The sequence below is a fragment of the Candoia aspera genome, chromosome 5 (assembly GCF_035149785.1).
Source record: "Candoia aspera isolate rCanAsp1 chromosome 5, rCanAsp1.hap2, whole genome shotgun sequence".
Lineage (NCBI taxonomy): Eukaryota > Metazoa > Chordata > Lepidosauria > Squamata > Boidae > Candoia > Candoia aspera.
Genome location: NC_086157.1, coordinates 87599989 through 87620906, shown reverse-complemented (window position 1 = coordinate 87620906; position 20918 = coordinate 87599989). Strand labels below are relative to the sequence as shown.

Genomic DNA, 20918 nt, shown 5'->3' with positions numbered 1-20918 from the left:
CACGAGGGTAGAAAATGACAGCAGTTTCCACCTCCACCATATCACAGTGTGCTAACAGATTTCTACATGCCAGGATGGTGTTGTTACTACTTGAAAGATGGAAAAGAACCACCAATTTTACTGAACCTAAGTTATGGTAACTAACTGCATGTGAAAACAATCTGAAGCCTAATCTGGAGAGTGGGGCTTCCATGTTCTTGATATTTAGAGCACACACATACATCTTTAAGGCAGAGTAAGCAAACCCTTATCTTCCAGATGCTTTCAACTTCAATTCCCATTCATTTCAGCCAGCCTAGACAATGGAAGGAATTGTCAAAGGGTTCCAAGTGCCTACAATTGCTTTAAATGTATTGAAAAATATCTCATCTGAACTTTCAACTAATATAAAGATTATAAACCCTCGTTTTTCAGTTCAGGTACAATATGATTGATATGCTATATGATTCTTATGAGATACGTTATTTGAGTTTGTTTATGCAGTTTCTCCCACCTATACAATGATTCAGAGGTTCGGTATGTGTGCAAGAGCTGCTTCTCAGATTGATAAAACACGTAGACACCACTTTCAAAACAATCAGCAGATGCACACTGCCCCACTTCATAGACAAGAGACAAAATTCCTCTGTGTTACATTGAAACAGTACAAGATAAAGGATCTTGTTGCCTTAATTTGCCTATCCATAGATTCCACATTTGAAAATAGAGTATTCACTGGACTTCTTGTGTTTTTACTTTAACTTCCTTCTTAATAAATCTTACTAATTATTGCTCAGAGAGGCTTGTTCTTTGCATTAACCATTTCCAGTCCACGTTGCTATAAGAATGTGATATCATCTGTTGGGTAAGGTTTAAATAACGAGACAATTTTGCCACATCTGAGCCATTAATGCACCGGTTTTTCAATGCGATAGTATTTTGAGAAGAAAATAATTCCAGGATAATTTATTTATTTGATTTGAATTTTATAGTCTGCTTTTCATTAAACATTAAACACATGTAAAAATGGTAAGATAAAATGCCAAATGGATCAAACCAATTACAGAACACAAAAACATGATGAAAATAAAAGAGCTTCTGTAACAGTAAATCAGTTCTAAACAGTAGAACAGTTGTATACACAGTTTTAGAACAGTAAATCAGTTCCAAAACTGTATATAAGAAAATAGGTCTTAACTATAAAGCCAAGACAGCACAAGTTCTGTGCAGTTTTAGAGCTTCCCCAAGAGTTTTCATTTTTGTGCATATACAACAGGTGAGACTATTTTAAGATGGGGGAGAGCAGAATGATTATTTGAACCAAACCTAAACTTAACCCTTCTGCATTATATCACATGCTGACTTTTGTTTGTTGGTTATGCATATAATTTCAAAAAATCATTCACACTGAAATGAGATTTCATTATTATTATTCTTAAAGTCAGAATTACACTATTGGTTGATTTAGTGTACAAGTATGTAAACAATTAGGGTTCTCTTTTCCGCCTCTTCTGTATCATCTAAATCAGTGTTTTTCAAAGTTGGCAACTTTAAGATGTTTCTTTAGAAACTTTAAGAATTCTGAGAGTTGAAGTCCACACATCTTAAAAAGGTGCCAAGTTTGAAAAACATCTAAATCTACCATGTCAAGTGGATAATGAAGAATTCCACCCTCATGATTTGCTATTGTCTATTCAACTCCAAATATTGTTTTCAAATGTTGGGTGGTGGAATAAAGTTGGCAATGTTGAGTTCAGATAACATGGAAAAGGTGGAAATAAAAGGAGTGGACAGCACAGACACTTCTCTCTTGCTAACTAGTTACTATTTCATACAAAGCTGCCCATTGTTTCTTGCTGGTTGAAGAATGGAATTTGATTCAGTTATGTCAGCCTCAATTAAACTATGAGAAGACAGTAATTTAATGGACCTTATGTTGATTAAATTTGTAGTAACACCAGGATTGCCATTGTTCATTGAAGTATGTAAAAAAATCCAAAAGGCTGAAATAACTCTTGGGATTAGATTTTAACTAATTGGTTTGACTGCTATGAAGGAACGATATTGCTCCATCTGATTGTTTCAGATACTGAACAGGCTTTGGATGCCCCATGGCCCCCATGTGTAAGCCTGAGCAATTCAAACAATATGGCAGCAGATTCACAGCAAGACACAGAGATAACTATCCTAATAATGAAGGATACTGATGTCCCAGTTGTATGGAATATCTATACCTACTGTATATCTGTATCTATAGTTTAAAATCAAGTACTCAGAAACAAAAGGAAGCCAAAGAAAAACCAAAGAATACAGAGCTTGCAGCTAGCAGGTATAAGAAAATGATGCTGAGGCACTAGTCCTTATCAGCATGCTTTAACCTTGAACCTCAGTATACATAGTAGTAAGCTAGTGTTGCTGATAGTGCTGATGTGTATTCACTCAACCTAATGAATAGAAGATGCTGAGTTCAGCAAAGAATCTTCCCCACTCCTGTTTTATTTGTACTTTTAAAAATTTATGTCACTGGAAATAAGACAATTAACTTCCAAGCTGGTATTATACAGGTTTGTTAAAATCAGACAAACATATTAAGCAATTAAAGAAAAGAAAGTCAGATGAGTAGGCTGAGGGGAAAATGGCTAAGACAGTGGAGCTGGTTCTCTGCTCATTTCCTCAGAAGTACCAGGCAATAAGAGGTTTTCTAATGTGGAAGAGGATAAGAATGAGGAAAGATAAATAATGATAGAGAGCAGAAAATTACTCTGAGACCCACAGCAGAAAGGGAAAGAAAATGGGCAAAAGGAAGAGAAAAATTGGGCAGTGAAACTTACTGTATGAAGAAGAGGGAAAGCTGTGATGCTGAAAAGGAAGCTTAATAGGAAACTATGCAAATGTGCCAAAACCAGAGAAACAAAATGGTTGCTGCTTTTGCTAGCATGATAGACTATGTGCCTTTACAATGATTCCTAGACACCAGCTACATTGGTCCCAGGAATTGTTATGGTCCCAGAGACCTCTTCATCAACATTTCCTTTGGCTAGCCAGGTCTTCCCTCCATGAACAGCTGGCGGTAGCATGCCTCTGTGGAATTAGCCTTGTCAGAGAGAATATTGATTTGGATGTTGATGTGTTAATACATGGCTGCTTCAGGCAATGCTTCCTTCTCCAGCCCAGATAATACCAGCCTGTTACTAAACAATCAGGAAGGGTCTATGGCCCAAAGGGCGATAGAAGGTTGAAGGGCTATAAAACTTGCTCAACAAAAGCAGCCTCTTGCAGGTGCCATGGCATGCCCTTCCTGATGGTCCCTGCACCCACCACAGCTGTTGAAGAAGAGAACCCTTCTATGTAAGTATCTAGAATTATTCAATAAACTTTTGTTCATTGTTTTCATTCTGGCCTATCTTGTCCATCTCTTCTTTGGTACTGGACATAAAGCTGCATCAGTCTGCAAAATGGCCTAAAAACATTTATGCTCCTGCTAGGAGCCCAACTTACTTCACAGGATTGGTGTGAGGATACAACTGGAGAGGGAAACTATATGTACACCAAGCTGAACTACTACAGGGAAAGTGTAATATAAAAGAAAGGAAGAAAAAAAGAAGGGAAGCTGAAACAGCAGACAAGAATGATCATGACTACATTCACATATATACTACAATAGGGCACTCAAGGATGCTATGGCACCCACTCTACACTAAATCAGCTTGTAGAGCCCTCTTAATTAAAGAAAAATCAATAAAAATTTAAGTTTTTTAAAAAGCCAACATCCTGTAAATTCACTAAATCTTATGAGCTTAACTGTCTCAGATGAGAGTTCACAGGGTTTCAACTCTCTCATGAGGTTTAAGCTACTGTTAAAAATTAAATTGGGGAACAGAGGGCAAGCCATAGTGCATGTTCATATAAGAAAGGAAACAGTCCAGGATCCTGTGAGTAATGTGAGTGAAATCTGTTCTCCCTTCCAATCTTTTTCTTTTACCAAAGTTCCAGGCCTATTTTACCTCACCAAAACTGTCCTAGAATGCCTCATCTGGGATTAAGTAGCTGAGTTGAAATCCCAGTTGACAGGGACAGGATTAAGCCTGTTTCCGATTCCTATTTGCCTGTAACTGCTTAAAGAACAAGAAAACAATGGCAGGAATAAATCTCAGTATATATATATAATGGAATGAATCCTCAAGATGTCGCTAGACATCACTTGAATGCAATTAATGTGTACATTTTTCTTTCCTCATCAGGATTTTGGCAAAATCTGCTATTCTGTAATTACTTTGCCTTGTAAATAATACTGACAAAGATGCCAATAGAGGCTTTCCTTTAAATGTCTTACTGAAGCTGTTATTTGCATTTTTCAGGCCATTTCAGGGGGGGTGGGCAGGAACTAAGTACCATCCATTGGCACAAGGCTGCTCAGGTTCCCAAATACTGAAATTTACAAAAGCTGTGTAAAGCATTCAAAAGGGACATTTTGCATAGTGTAGTGGCATGAGCAAAGTGCCTATCCTTGATGTGCTAATGTGGCTGTGTCCTCCAGAAGTCTCTACTGTTTCAAAGGCTTTCTCCAGTTAAATCCTTATGCAGAACCACTTTGCTTCACTGGCAGCCCCAGCAGGAGTGTTCTCTGTGCACACACGGGCTCATTTTCACTCAACTGTTGTCACATCTAGTTTGACACTTAGGGTAAAGCAATGCACACTGGAGGAAGAAAAGGTAAGTCTAATAACATAGGTGCATTAATAGGACTTGAAGTGGTATCAACTAACCTGAAAACAGATTGTTATTATGTTTTGGTGGAAATAACATATGGCTTGGCAGTGATAGTGAAGTAAGTTTTTGTCATGTTCACTGTTTCAATGTATAGTATACATCGTAACATTTCACATGCCATGGCGCTGACACGCGTTTCTGTTTGGGAGGGAGCTGCTGTGAAGCCTTGTACCAAGCTCTGTATCTGTGTTCATTACAATGGAATGTGTTTGGGTTATGTTCTCTGGTCAAGGCCTTTTCCCGCAGACCATCAGAAACCGTTAGGAGCACCTGGGATTGTGAACTTGGGAAGATTCTATGGGGGGAGGGATCTCGTTTACACCAAGGGTTTTTAGTTTGCATTTGGCACGCTTTTATCATTCTCAGCTTTCTCTGTGATCCTGCATACTATTCTTTTATAAATCAGATACCTTTGAATTCCTGCTCATGAGTCTGATAGTGTTTTAGAATAGGCAACCATTAGTTTTATTAGACATGATTAAGAGAAAAGTCTGAAAATATAGTGGCAATAAAAATAAAAGGAGTTGTTTCATTTAGAACATAGAATATGGTACTTCATTTTTTTTTAGTTTGGAAAATACCCACTAAAGGGATATATCGTAAACATGAACACATTCTACACATTAAAAGAAATAATATATGTATTTTTAAATCTTCCTTAACGTTAGAAATTGGGACTAGTCAATTTGCTCCAAACATTAAATGCCAAGGCTATTCATGCTAACCCATTCACGTGTTAGAGAGAGTTCCTTTAAAGAGTCCACACTCAAATGTTTGAATGATGGTGTTTAGGACTAGCATGTACTCACTCTTTACTACTTAAAACACACATGACTACCCTACAGTGAAGAAAAAACTTTTTAAAAACTTAATTTATAAGATTTATCCTTCAAAACTGCCCACTTGAGATATCTAAGGTAGGAAGAACATTTTCAGTATCTGATGGGATGCATAGATGAGTTGCTGAGAGTCGGGTGGCATATATGTACATTTAATAAATTATTATTAAAACATTTTATTTTAGTGTAAACCGCCCAGAGTCCCCCATTGGGGGAGATGGGCGGTGACATAAATTTAATAAATAAACAAATAAACAAACATACATCTTGATTTCTCCTCTAACAGTTGCCTGCTATAGGGCTGAAATGGAAATAGCTTTCAGGCTAGCACAGCTAGAGAGATGCCAATTTTCATCACAGGGCTTGCAAAGAAAGTTACTAGAGTAGTAGTTAATATGACACAAGGGAAACAGATTACTCAGAGGAGATAATTTACCACAAACAAACCCAGTCTGCTTGGGGCTGAAGCCAATTCCCACAAGCTTAACTGGCTGTATCAATTAACACAATTTGGACTTTGCTTGTTCCATATCCCAAACATAACCCTTATGTCTCTTGATTAAGGACCTGAGATGAGAACAGTGAGAACATGAAAACTAGAAAGAATGAAGAGATGGCTTTAAGAGACGAGTAAATAAATTCATGGAGGACACATAAATAAACACCTATCCTCCATGCCAGCCTTAGAGCAGAAAGATTTGGACTTTGGGGACTGGTTTCCAAAACGACATTTAGACAGGACAAACAACTGAACAAAAAAATGTTACATTTCCTGTTAATAAAACAACATTACATTAAATGCAGTAAATAAAATTAGTCCCCATAACTTTCCTCTTCTGTCACATTAAAAATTTAAACTTTCTGGAAACTTTTAGAAGGGCTCTGGGAATGGCACCAAAGCCTTGGAGTGGGGAATGGGACACTGTATGTAGCTCTAGATTTGTGCACCTCTGCTCTGTAGAATCTCCATGTTGAGAGAAAGTTGGCCAATTGCTAGAGAGGTGGAGCAGTGAGGTGCATTTTTGCCTCTGTTTCATGCTTTTAGAGTACCCAGAAGCATATGACTAAGCACTGTTGGAATTAGGATGCTTCCCACTAAAGTGTGGGAGGGGCTATACTCTTTCCAGTACAGGAATCCAAATTATAGAACCCAAAATGGATTCTATTTAATCTCCACTCTCTGGACAATTGGCTCCACTGATGAAGCACTTTTATTGTTAGAAAGTCTTCCTAACATTCAACTGGAATGTGCTTATGTGTAAATTAAGTCCATTATTTTAGATTTAATTGTCCTGCTCTCTGGAAAAACAGAACACATCTTGCCTTTCTTCTGTTTGGCAGCATTTTCAGGTATTTGCAGACTGCTATAATATTTTCTCCCAAGTCTTCTCAAGGTTAAACATACCAAGCTCCATCAAACTCTCTTTATAAGGTTTAATTTCTATCCCTCTGATCATCTTCATTGCTCTTCTGTGAATCCTTCCTAAAGTGTGATGTGTAGAACAAGTTCTTGAGATTAGGTCCAACTAAAGCAGTCTTCATGTGTAGACTATTGCAATAAGCACTACACAGGGCTGCTCTTGAAGACCATTCATAAACTACAGCTGCAAGCAGTTATAGGTGCACTTCAGTACTCACTGGTTACCAGTAAGCTTCCAGGTGCAATTCAAGGTGCTGGTTATCACCTATAAAACCCTTGATGGCATACAGCCTGGCTATCTGGGGACCACCTCTATCCTATCATTTCTGCCTGCCCCATAAAATTTGAAAGACCAGGCATGTCTCATATCCCTTCTCTTAAGCAATGTCATTTGATTGGACCTAGAAGTATGCCTTCTCTGTTACAATGCCTTTGTAATGACTTCCCTGTTCTGCCTCTACAAATCTTTAAATGATCTTTAAGCACCTGATTTTTTTCCCCAAGCTCAGGGAGATATTGGCATTTTACCCATTCAGAGTGTAATCTGGCTTGGTTGTTGTATGTTGTTCTTCCTGTTATATTTAGCTCTATGTGATGTTATTTGGTCTAGTTTTTAAGTACTGGATTACATTTAATTGTATGCCACTCAAATTCCAAAGTAGGGTAGCCTTTGTAAATCTATTAAGTAGGAATTACTACTTCCTGTGACTTGAAAACTATTTTTTCAGTTGATACAGCCTTAAACTGTGCTTACCTTTCTTGCAGCTACATTACATTGCTGACTAGGCTAATATTCTAAGATCTTTTTCACAAGTATATTACCAAGTCAGGTATCTCCATATTTTATTTATTATAATAATAAAATAAATCTCCATGTCCTATACTTAAACATTTGACTTTTTATTTCCCAAACAAAACAAATGTCTTTAAACTTGTTTCCATTCTGTTAGTTTTAGCCCACTTCTCTAGCCTGTCTTCTAGGGTATTAGTAATCGCACCCAATTTTGTGTCATTTGTTAATATAATGAGCATTTCCTCCACTAGAGTGACCTTTGTTGATTTTATCCAGGTGGGCTTTTGTTATGTTCTGTCCTAGTGAACTGCTGAAGGCTTTTGTGTTTTCTAATCACAAACTAGCCTTCCCCAATCTTTTCTTTTATGGAAATGTTTAGACCTCTATACATTCTAGGTAGAATAGCCTTTACTGGCTAGGGATTCTGTTGAAGCCAATACCCTCACATTAATCATATCTTGCACTAGAATTTATAACCTTTTTGTTCTGATTATACCTTCTCCTTTCCATCTCTCATCAGAAATATGATTTTGATCAATGAAGCCACATTTGCTTTACAGAAATGAATAAACAGTCACTGTAGCAGAAGGAGCTAATGAAACACAGGATGCTTATAATGAGGATAATTAGGCACGTTGCTAACTTAGTCAGAATAAACATGTGTGTAGAGAGCAGACTACAAAAAGGGAGCAAAAAGCAATGAAAATCAGATCAGAATGAAATTACCATATGAATAGAATCAGAATTTTAGTAGTAACAACAGGAAATTCTTTAAAGCTGAATGAATCCATAACAACTTTAACATTCTCATAAACATTAACCCAAATAGGCATTAAAACATAATTTTGAATATAACTGAAAAAATAGGATGGCACTATCCCTGTCCAAAATTTGTTTTCATTATAGAGAAACACAGCTTTCTCTTTCATTATAGAGAAACACATTATCTTCCAATAATGGGATAGCTTCTTTGGCATCTGAGGATTGAAATACATACAATATTATATGATTGGCCTGCAAATGTCTTTGCTTTTATTTTACTCAAAAGTATGTGAGATCCATATGGATTGGAGCCACAGTGGACAGAAGACAGAGAAGGTAAAAAGATTGGAGGCCTTTTTTTCTTTAAGACTCATTTGGGAAGGTGAACAGCATGTAAGTATCATACAGGTATCACTCTATTCAGATCAACAGAATTAGATTTCCAAGGAAAAGGAATTTGCCAGAAACACAGGAAACAAGAGAAGGGCCCCAAAGAGGAACATGGCACTCCACTGGCAAAAGTGAGTTCTTAGAGATGTGTAACTAGAAAGGGTAGATAAGCTGGAGGAGGTTCATCACCAATTGATGATGACTGGAATTTGAAATGATTGAAATTTGCTGATTTGAAATTTTGGTGTGGAAAGCCACCAAACCACCTAAGGTAGTTCTAGCAACCTAATCTCTCCAGTATAAGATTCTCAAATCCAGAGGGGTCAACAAAAGCTCTACCAAGGAATACAAAAAAGTGGTGGTAGTAGAGACAAAAGCTCATCAAACAGTGTTACTCTTTCTTACTTATCCATTCATCTACTAATGGTCAAGGATCAAGAAAAGAAAGCAAGATCTTGGAAGTGAACAACTGGCTATAAGATGGTATTATCAAGAAAAAATTGGATTCCTAGACCATGACCTACTTACTGATATAAAGGACTCCTAGGCAAGAATGGTCTGCACCTCAGAAGGGCAGGAAAAAATGGTATTTGGAAAAAGACTTAAGAATCTTATCAGGAGGATTTTAAATTAAATCATAAGGAGGAAGGAGACAAAGTCACGGACTGCTAGGTATTAGGAACATAGTTGCATATGGTAATGGAGGAGGGATGAGTCAGGAAACAGTATTCAGAAACTCTCAACACAGGGCAGTAAAGGAGACCAATAAACAATGTACAGAGTAAGAATAACAAACTGGAGGACCTAAGGGAAAGCAAATATAATCTTGTTTGTATCATGTAAACCTGCTTGGTTTGGAATGTGATTGAAACATAGAACTGATCAGATACTATTTGTTCAAAGGAATGCGACACAGTAAAAGGGGTAACTGGTTTGTAAAGAAACAATATGCCTTTGAAGAAATTTATGTTCCTGAATATGAGAGTTCTGTTCATATTAGTGCTCATGAGCAGTAGTATTTTGCTCATACTACTATTATAGTATGTTCATTGAAAAACATTTGATAATTTAGGAATATTAATAGCCATCATAATAGTCATAGAGGAATATTTGGCTCTCTTTGGTTGAAACAGTTATCAGAAATAAGATAATTTCTTAAACTTGTATGCGGCCTGACCTTCAATACATATTCATATTTACTATAGTCCTTCCTTAGCCTATTACTTAGCCTCCAACATCGTATTTCCTAGCTTCCTTTAAATATCTAATTGGCCACTGTGGGGACAGGAATGAAGACTAGGCACTAGACCAAACACTGCCACAGATTTAATCTGTAGATGTGTAATGAGGTTGCTCATGCACAGATGACTTCAGGCATGCTCCATTTTCTGTTTCTTTTGCCTCAAATAACACAGCAAGACTATATAAGGCACCTAAGCAGGGCACTGGGAATCAAAAACTTGCCTAGCTGCCATATTTGTGCATAATTAGGTCCCCTTCAGCCTTAGGGGACTTATGAAATCATGAAGGAGAAATGCTGAAAAGGTCATGGAGGTATCCCTGATCAACTGCTATTCATGTTCATTTAAAATATTTATTTCTAGGCATGAACAGAATGGATGAGCTGCAGGCTATTGCTTCTTCTGTCCTTTTCTTTAAGGAATGTAGACATGGCTCAGCCCTGTAATAGCTGCAACAGCAGTACAGTCCATGAGAGCCCCTGTCTGTGCAATGAACAGTATCCTGACACAGCCACCAACTACCATTTCATCAGAACTACAAATATAAATTGCTATTTTTCTGTCAACTTTAAAATTTTATGAAGTTGTAAATGCTTTTTTTCCTACATTCTTAAATGTGTGCTTGTGTGTTCCCCTATCAGTGGCCTCATTTTGTCCCTCCTAAGCTTGATAATGAAACAGAGAAAAAGATAGGTACAGCTCTATTTCCCTCAAAACAAGCATCCTTTTTTGTGCTTATGATTATCATTAAGTTGTATTTATCTGCTTGCTTTTTCAAACTGCGGGTCCAAAGGTTGGCTTTTCCCATTGTGAGGACCAAACAATGTCCTGGCAATCCTGATCTCTCTTGGCTGCCTGTAATGATGCTGTGGCTTCAGCTATATCTATGCTCCTTCAACCCAGCCACTACTGCTCCCATAAATCCCTATGAAGAGAAAGTATTGATTCAATCATGGGTCATGCCTAGACATTACAAGGAGGGCTTAAAAGCCTTCACTGAATCTGGATGGTCTGACATGATTAGTTCAGCTACCACTAATTAGATAATAAGGGAAAAACAAGATGATATTAGAAAAGGAACTTAAAAATAAAGCAATCAGACTCTGAATCCTGATTCAGAGCAGTAGTGCAATTATGGTTATTTTATCTAGAAAAAAAAACTGCTCTGACAATGGTATTTTTAAAAAGCAAATACATGTTTTTGGAAACGCAAGGCTGCATAGGATTAGTGGAAAAAAGGATGACTAAGGAAATGCTAAGTAGTTTTTATAGAAAAACATGATCAGTGTGACAAGAGTAAATAAAGTGGAATAATCTTTAAAAAGATCCCAGATCATTCTTATTACATGTAAGACAAACAAAAGGAATGTCTTCTTCACACAACCTATAATTAACTGCAAAACTCATTTTCATAGGACATTTTTGTTTTTAACAGATAAAGTAGCTTTATGGGGAATAGGTCAAGTGATGGCCATAGTATTCAACTTACACTACCATCTTCTAAGACTGCAACTCTCTATCAGATGTTGAGGATTAACAGCAGGTGACGGATGATGCCATTACATTATGCTCAGATCTGAGAGAGGACACTAGGCTAAATCAAGGAATTCAATAGTAGTATAAATCTCAATTCACATCCAGCTTCACCTCCCAGAGACTACAATGTGCACCTGTTTGGAACATGCTTTCTGATCTCTGCAGTACTTCCAGGAGATGACATGAGATACCTCTAAATCTGTAGGCAGAAATGTACACAACTGCATCCTGTGCATAGGTTTAGTGCCAAGAATACAAATGAGTTGTTTAAAAAAGCAGTACCAAAGGAAGGAAAAAGCCAGAATAAAAACAAACTAATGCTGAGAAGGATTAGAAAGAATTGTAGAGGAGACTGGTAATGTAAAACATGAATCACATGCATTTTAAAAAGAGGAAGCAGACCAAATGAGCATCCAAGACCAAATGAAGAGGAGGACACAGTACTACTAATTTTCTTAAAAAGAATAGCACCTTTATTGCACCAAGGACAATTAAATCAATATTTTCCATAATGTTATTTTTCAACATAAGCAAATCAGTATGTTTCCCAAATGGAAATTTGCATTATTGTGAATTTGGATGAATTGTTTGTATAATAGCAAGAGGTAGACAACATCTAAGAAAAAAGGCCTAACAACATAAAAATTGCCCTGTAAACCTGGTGCAGGAAATAGAGAAAAAGTGTACCAAGAACTCTTTATCATCCATATATCAATTTCCACAAGACAAAATAGATGCTGCCTAATAATCCAAACCCTTGCCCCCCGTCCATCCTACACACATCCATCTTCACACACATATGCACAGATCAATGGGATACTAAAACTGGTATGTGACTTGGCATATAAGTCCATATAATTGCAAATACAAGTCAGGGCAGAGCTGATTCTCACTTTTCATGCACAATATTCCTCAAACCACAAAGACTACTACTATTCAACTTTGAATATATCTGATTGTCTTTATCTAAGACAGCAAAAGATTCATGGAATAAATCAATCATATAAAAATATTAAAGACAGGATAATGCCATAGTTGTTGTTTATTCATTCAGTCGCTTCCGACTCTTCGTGACTTCATGGACCAGCCCACGCCAGAGCTTCCTGTCAGTCGTCAACACCCCCAGCTCCCCCAGGGATGAGTCCTAGAATATCATCCATCCATCTTGCCCTTGGTCAGCCCCTCTTCCTTTTGCCTTCCACTCTCCCTAGCATCAGCATCTTCTCCAGGGTGTCCTGTCTTCTCATTATGTGGCCAAAGTATTTCAGTTTTGCCTTTAATATCATTCTCTCAAGTGAGCAGTCTGGCTTTATTTCCTGGAGTATGAACTGGTTTTGATCTTCTTGCAGTCCAAGGCACTCTCAGAATTTTCCTCCAACTCCACAGTTCCAAAGCATCTATCTTCCTTCCTTATGGTCCAGCTCTCGCAGCCATATGTTACTAAATGCCATAGTGCATTTATTAATCTTTTATGCTGGGGGACTCTTGTTGTCTTTGCTGCTGCTGCAGTAAATTAGCCCAGCTTAACTATAAAGAACAATTATATTCTATCAAAAACAAATAAACTTTGCTAAACAAGTTTTACTCATTCTCTTATCTGAATGACTCAGACATGTATAAAATGGAAGGCCTGGCTCTTTTTTACACACACTCTTTTCCCCATTTTTTTAGTGTATTCCCCACCAGACGTCCGTGTGTGCACACACACCCTCACTAGCTTTTGCTTGTTTCTTTTTCACTGCATCAAGCAAGGATGCCTCTTGATTGACTTGAGTTACATCTAGTAATTAATGTTTTTGTACATGACTGAATAACAACATTTGGTGCGCTTTTTTCTTTCATAAAAGACTCTCAGTGAAAACTAATGTGACCCAGCATCTGAGAACTGTGAATAGTTATGCAAATGTTAAGTAAATTAATAACTCTGAATTCCATGTGAAGCATCCAAGTTTTATTTAAGGATCATAAAAGAAAGAATTACATGAACGGAAAAATAAACTCAGTGGAAATCCAACAGGTGAATGTAGCACTGGAATAAGTATATTGCTATCTTCACATGCTTGCTATAGCATTCACCAGCATAAAAATAGTGTACAAATGGGGAGCTCATTAGTACTCAATCAATATCTAGTACTATAAGGTTCAAAAGAGGTGATTCAGTAACAACAAGCATGTGCTGAATATCATCACATAATTCATAGCTGCATTTCTAACTTGCAATGAGTTCTGAAGGTCAGTTATGCACTTTGGACCCTTCACACATACCAGTAATTGGAAGGGATGTGTTTCTGGGCTGAGAATTACCTGTGGATGACACAAGCATGTGAACCTTTCCCATTTGCCTGGTACTAAAGCGGGAGGGAGGATCTACCTGAATTGGCCCTAGTTTGCATCATTCATGTGAAGATCATCACCCCCTGAGATTATACTTCAGGAAAGATCCCACACACTTCAGTAATGTTCAAAATATAGGAAGGAAAGTACTCTGGTAAACTAGAAATTAATTCATTTCTTCATATTATAATTTCACTATTTTAGGGATTTCTGGAAATTTTTTCCTTTAGTCCAAAATTAATTAGAGAAATAATTTTCTGAGGAAAAGGTAAAAAAAGCTTGAAAAAAGCCAAAGGAATCTTATTTTCCATTTGCAATGTGAGATAGATAGAGATAGAGATAGATAGATATAGACAGATAACATTTTTTTTCAATTAACTGTTCTTTGAACTTAGAGAACTCTGAGCTTTTTTTGTGTAGGCAAAAAAAAAAAGGTCCGTTGGGTGTCTTATAACCAGTTTGATGTTTTGACTTTCATATGCACCCATCTTTCTTATGGCTCCCCTGTACTGACCTGCATGGCTTTAGTTTTTTTCTCCATAACTTTGATTTGTCTGAGACCATTCAAAGGTGCCTGCTGTTTGGGGAGCCTTTTTAGCCTTTATTTTTGTTTTCTTCAGTCCCTCTTCATCCACATGAGTGTGGACAGCTGCATAGAAACATTTTCCTTATACTCCTTAAGGTGTATGGCTAGCTGGTGTGGAAGGCCCTTAATCACATAAACAAGGCTAACAGCTCAGGCCTGTCATTATTTTGCACTAAAGGCCATGGTGAACACACATCTTACTCTTCAAAGAACAGGGGTGCACAACATGTTCTCTTTTCATTGTTTAAACAAGCAAAATAGTTTAAATAGTTCAGAAAAACACTAAAAAAATTACAGAAATATCATAAAAAGTTTTTTTTAAAAAAACCACCTGCTAAGAACATTTAAAATATTTTGAGAAACTCTACAAACGCTTTTCAATATAAGGAGTTGTACACTCATATTATATAGTATTTACAGTAGTATTGTGTTATATAGTATTATAGTACTATACAGCAGTTAAGATATGTAAGAGCTACTTTTTGTGAGCTACCCAGCAGACTAAATAGTCCCTTTTAACACTAGTGCCATACATCCCATCAAGATTGTCCCTCCTGTTAGGTGTGAAGCAGTTGCCCCAGGCATCAGTTTGTTCATTACCTGTTATTAATATATATTAATATTTATTAATAAATAATTTTTTGTTCTGCCAGAGGTTGGGAAAAATAGTCTTGAGATTTTTTCATTGTAAACCAAAATAGTTGGCTTTGGTTGTTATTATTTACTTTGACTTGAGGACCTATAGCTTTTACTACACACTTAGGAAGTAAAAATGCTGCTCAGATGAACTGGATGTTATGATGCTTCCTCATATGATGTCAAACCCAACACAGTGGCAGTCCTTGGTCTCTGTCCCACCCATAACTCTAAAGTTACATGACATACAGTATGTAACTTCATAAGTTCCAAAGGACTGTGTACTTCTTCATTCTAAAATGCTGATCAAGTGACCCTACAATATTTATTCACTGTCACTGCTCATATGTATGAAAATGTTATTTATTCTGGGTTCCTGAAAACAGCCACCTGCATGAATGAGGCAGAAGGCAGCTGGTGGGAATGCAATATCCTTCTTTGAAAAACTGGACATCCTGTTGATTTTTTAATCCATTCAAAATAGGATCCTCCAAACTCTGAACTGATACAAACTACTCCTCAGGAAGAGGAAAAACATGCAAGTGACAAACTCCTAATTTATGTGGGTTTGTTTGTGTTTTTTAAGGCATGCGTTAAGCCTTGCATGCCTCCAAGTCATTGGCCAAAATGTATTTGGGATTTGATTTTAACAGCAGGAAGAGATTACCCAGGCTTGCAGTGTGAGATGTTTTGAATCTGCAGCTTATATTTATGCAAGCAATTATTTCTATAAGCATAGAATTTCATGAAAAGAAGATGCAAAGCCTTGCAGCCATCCACCATCTTCAACATGCAGGCAGAGCATCCATATGAGAGACAAAACCTGTTTGTCAGTTTATGAACAGCACACGGCTGTTTCCCACAGCAAGGGATGTTTTATACACTAATCACAGCAAAACAAGATGATATGTACTCTCATTCTACAGAACTGTTTTGAAAAAAAAATGCAGTATATCTGCAGCCAAGGTAAGGTATACTGAACTCATAATCTGTGAATGCTGCCTTTGGGAAAATCACATCATCTCATCCTTGCACTGAAGGACAGCTGTAGGTTATGCAATCTTTTCTATATGGATCTGACGCATACTTTCATTAAAAATAAATTATTTGGGGAATTTTCCCAGCATCCAACAATAACATACATATGTATCTCCACTTGAAGAATTGCTTTCTTTTGCACACACAAATACTTGTTGAATTTAGAATAGAAGATTGCATGTATGACCATACACACATACACACCCCTACAAATGGTTTCAAATATTTTATCAGAAACTCTAACCCTCTTGTGAGTTCTATTATAGAATGGATATTGATAGAAAAGTTGTACTCACAAGAAATAATGACATATTCTACTAATCATCTTTGTTGCTTTTTACATTATGGAAGAACTACATTCAATTAAGCCTCCTGGGATGTTCATACATGCAATGAGAGATGGGTTACAGTAAGTGATTTATGAAAAATCAATGTCTGTAATAACGAAGGAGTTCAGAAAATTTCAAGGGGAGAGAGAGACAGAAAGGGAGGATCAAGAGTTGATATTTCCATTTGATTTATTAGAAGTTTTTAAAGACAACAGGCAGAAAAGGAACATACGATCTGCCAAATCCTAAACTATGAAAAACTCACATGCTGTAACTAAAAAGTTCTGAAAAGTCACATAGCATTCCTACCTTAGTTTGATTACAACCTATAGTGAATGCAAATTGACTCAGTTCTGTATATACTGTATATAACATATTTATATTTCACTATAATAATCAAGTGTTTGCTTCCTCCTCCCAACCCTCTCTACCACCAAGAAGGAAAATTGTTTCACCTCCTCCCTTCATTCCCTCCTCTCTGCTTCAGCATTTAATGGTATCAAAACGATACACACACACACACACACACATACACACACCCCAGTTTGCAATCTCTGCAGTGTGAGGTTGAATTAAGTTGTTTTAAAATGAGACTTGCAATAGCCTAAAACAATAAAACCTCCTCTCAGGGTGTACTCTGTTTTTTCTTTCCATCTTCCTGTCTTTCTGCCTTTCTGCATTTCTAGTGTTAATAGGCAGTGCACTATCTGGCCTTAATTACAGCAACAGTCCCCTAACACTTGTTTCCTCTCCAGTTGCATTAAATGGCAGATGACAGATAGAGAGAGAGGGGTAGAAGATAGATCTAGATAGATAGAAGATAGAGTCCTGCTTATCCTTGCAGCTCATGTGGAAAAGGAAAGAAATGCAGGCTTTCTCCTTCCACCTTCTCCTTCTACCCTCCCCTTCTTTCAATTTCATGGGTGTGGCAGGGTTCAAACCTCTATTTTCTCTCAAGCATTAGTGTGCTGAAATCAGGAATATATTAAGTAAGATAAGAATCATTTCAACTACAAGTGGGAAACGCTGATTCCCATTTAATCACCCATTCAGTCCACTATTGAGCATTCACCTACTTATCTCCTCTATACATACATGGAGAAGCATATGTCGTCAATGCCCATCTTCCCAATACAGAGTGTGGTATCAGCTTCAGGACTGCATGATTACAATTGTTCCAACTCTACACTCCTATTTGGCATCTGCAGTACCTATCAACATTTTAAGAATGTGTTTTGAAAGCCATAAGGGGTATGTTAAAAATCAGGCTAGCGCCACTGTAAGGTCAGCAGGCTACAGTGTGCAGTTTCACTACACCCTACAGACACTGGTTGGGACATATGAATTGTATGATAAAACCCAATAATGTTGTAGAATTAATTTTATTCATATTGTAAATCTATCTTTCTAGGATGCAATGTATCTGTCAAACACAAGATGACTATGGACAAATGCAAACAGGCACCTATATGATTAACATACAATTTCTGTTATTTGCCTTTTGCATACAATCATTCAGGAAGGGATTCCCTAGGTAGTAGGGAGACCTCCCTATGATTTAGAAACACCCACTTCCTTTCATAGTAATTTGATAGCATCACTGTTATTTAGCTTTCCTTTTCTGAATGGCTGTAGAGAAAAAGGAGAAAAGGGTCAAACATGGGGGAAGGGGTCTGTCCTTTTTCAGCTGGGGATGTTATGGACTGGTTTAAAACTTTTTATGTAGCCATTTTTTTTGGAAGTGTAATTGGCTTATGTGTGTGTAAAATGCAGTATGACTCAAAGTGTAGGACTGGGGATACATGTGTAGGTGGGTGTGTCAAAGTAGAAGTTGCACTTCTATATGCAATTATAAGTCTGAGTACCAGAATATACATGCCTGGGTGTGTCTCTTTGTGTCTGCAAAAAGTACGTTGACTTGTATATTGATTAGCATATCTAGATCTGTAGAATTTCTGATGGTATGCTTGTATCTATGAAAATATGTCACATAAAGATTGTATGAAGAGGTTTGCCTTTTGAATTTGCTTGTGATTGTGTTTTTGTGATTTAACAACCTCTTTGCTACAGATTTACATACCCATCTAAAAATCAGGAAAAAATAGGAAACAAAAATCAAGAAGAGTATAAGCTTTTAAGACAAGAGATGGATAAGGTTTTTCCCATATCTTTTGCAGCTCAGCTTTGAGAAACTGATGGACCTGGCTTTTACAGCCTGCCATTTCCAAAACCTTCAAAGGATCCTACATTATTTGAACAGTTGCTAAGCTTCACCATTCACTGCTGTTAGTTTGGCTTTCTGTCTGCCTTCTACCTCCTCCTCCCATTTTTCATCTCATGATCTTCTGGCTAATCCATGTCCTATGTCCATATTATTTCAGATTTTTACTAAATGTAATCTCAAACATGTATGGAGAATAATAATCCTATTGCAAGGGGGAGTTCCTCTCACCAGCCCCACCCTGGTGGTTTACCAGACTACCTTTCCAACAATATGCTGCTTCAGAAATATATTTTACATCTTTGGATCAAATATAACTAAAGTAATTATTTCAACCAAGATCTTTACAGGATTATCTTATTTTATTTCATCATTAGAATACTGCATTAGGCAATACCAGTTTCTGAAAGAGTAGATTATATTGAATTTCTCTTTTAAAAACATATACTAAAGCCTTTTTACAGATATTAAAAGGCCAAAAATACTTTACGATTTCAATAAATCCATGTGGAATGAGATAAATCCATATTATTCTTCCTAAAGCAGGATTTTGAGTAAATTGATCATTCTCAGGAGAAAGAGTTTGGCATGGTAAGTGTACTGGCAGAAGAACAGAAGGATCTGAGGGTATTTTTTCCCCATTTTTATTCTGGCTCACCCTTGTTTAATGGCCAGATGCAAGATGCCTTCCCAACCTCTTCGCAACCCACCTCTCCTGACATTAAAACAAATTACATGGGACCAATAACAGAGAAATTGGGTTTCCACCAAGTTAATTCTATTCCATCTTTCCCATCCCATCAGAGCTAAGACCTAACAGAGGCGTGGTCCTCTGTCTCTTTACCAGATTGTGCACAGTTCTCCAAGTGCTTTGGGTATGAAAATATTTGAAGAAGAGGGAACCCCAATTTCCCCATCCTAAACATAATCTCTCCAAGCAGCTAATTTATTTTCAACTTAGGAACATACTATCATCTTTAACAGAAAAAGAAAATAAAAGATAATAAATGGTAACTCTCTTGTCATTTACGTTATCTTACAATGAAAGACAGGGAAACACCCATCATTCAAAATTTCTATATGCCCTTTAATATCTACCTGAGCAAACACTCACATATAAAATCTTTGTTATATCTTTCTGTCAAGATTTATTTCATATCTTCAGGAGAATGGACCGAATTGGAATTACTATCCTCCCACCTTCAGCAAAAGCCAAAATCAACTCTCTCCTTCTTCCAATCCACATCCACACCCTCCAGATCCAGGATAGATCATTCTATGAAATGCCATCTTCCTCCCACACTTCCCCCTCTCCCCAGGTGTTGGTTTCAGGGGGAGGGGGTTTCCCCTTGTTTCTCCCCAATTCTGATCATTCCACAGCCTTCCCACCATCCACCTTCTGACTCCACAGGCAAAACATACACGCGTGCACACACACCCCACTGCATTCATGGAAGGGGTGTGTGATCTGAGTCTTCGGTGCAAAGATGCTTAAAGAATTGCAAAGCAAAGAGCCTCTTAGAAGCAGTTGCCTCTCCCTCCGTGTGTGTATGTGTACATACACACACAGACACATTCTACACATACAGAAACATTTAGTCAACAGCCTAGGAATTCCCCAGCAGATATATAAAAAAATCTTCAGCTGTACCTGTTTTGTTCTTCTCATACAGCACAGCATGATTGTATTGTCCCCTTCTTCCTTGTGGTTCCTTCCTTCTCTCTCCTTTTTCCTCCTCTCTCTTTCACTCTCTCTTATCTCTCCCCCACCCTCTCCACTCCCTCCCCTCTCTCTCTCTCTCTCCCCCTCCCTCCTTACACACACACACACGCACACTCAAACACACACACACACCGAAACACGCACGCACGCAGACACACACTAAGGCAGTTAGCAGTAACTGTAAGGTCCACAGCTACTGCTCAGCACACATGCTGTTGCCTGCGCCTGTTCGCTCGCTCGCTCGCTCGCTCTCTCTCTCTTTCCCTTTCCCAGAATTGTTCGCTGGCAGCTCTGAGTGACTAGTCCCTCTCCCCACCCCCA

The 20918-nt window shown here is 37.5% G+C and overlaps 1 protein-coding gene across 1 annotated transcript in view; it reads right to left on the bottom strand.

The window, feature by feature from the left end:
* GAP43 (growth associated protein 43) overlaps window positions 1-20668 on the bottom strand; it is an 87347-nt gene extending 66679 nt beyond the window's left edge. Inside the window, exon 1 of the mRNA XM_063305679.1 lies at window positions 20526-20668. Within this exon, the coding sequence (XP_063161749.1) occupies window positions 20526-20555 (30 nt within the window). The 5' untranslated portion in view covers window positions 20556-20668. The remainder of the gene's footprint in view (window positions 1-20525) is intronic.
* Window positions 20669-20918: the final 250 nt, after the last annotated feature.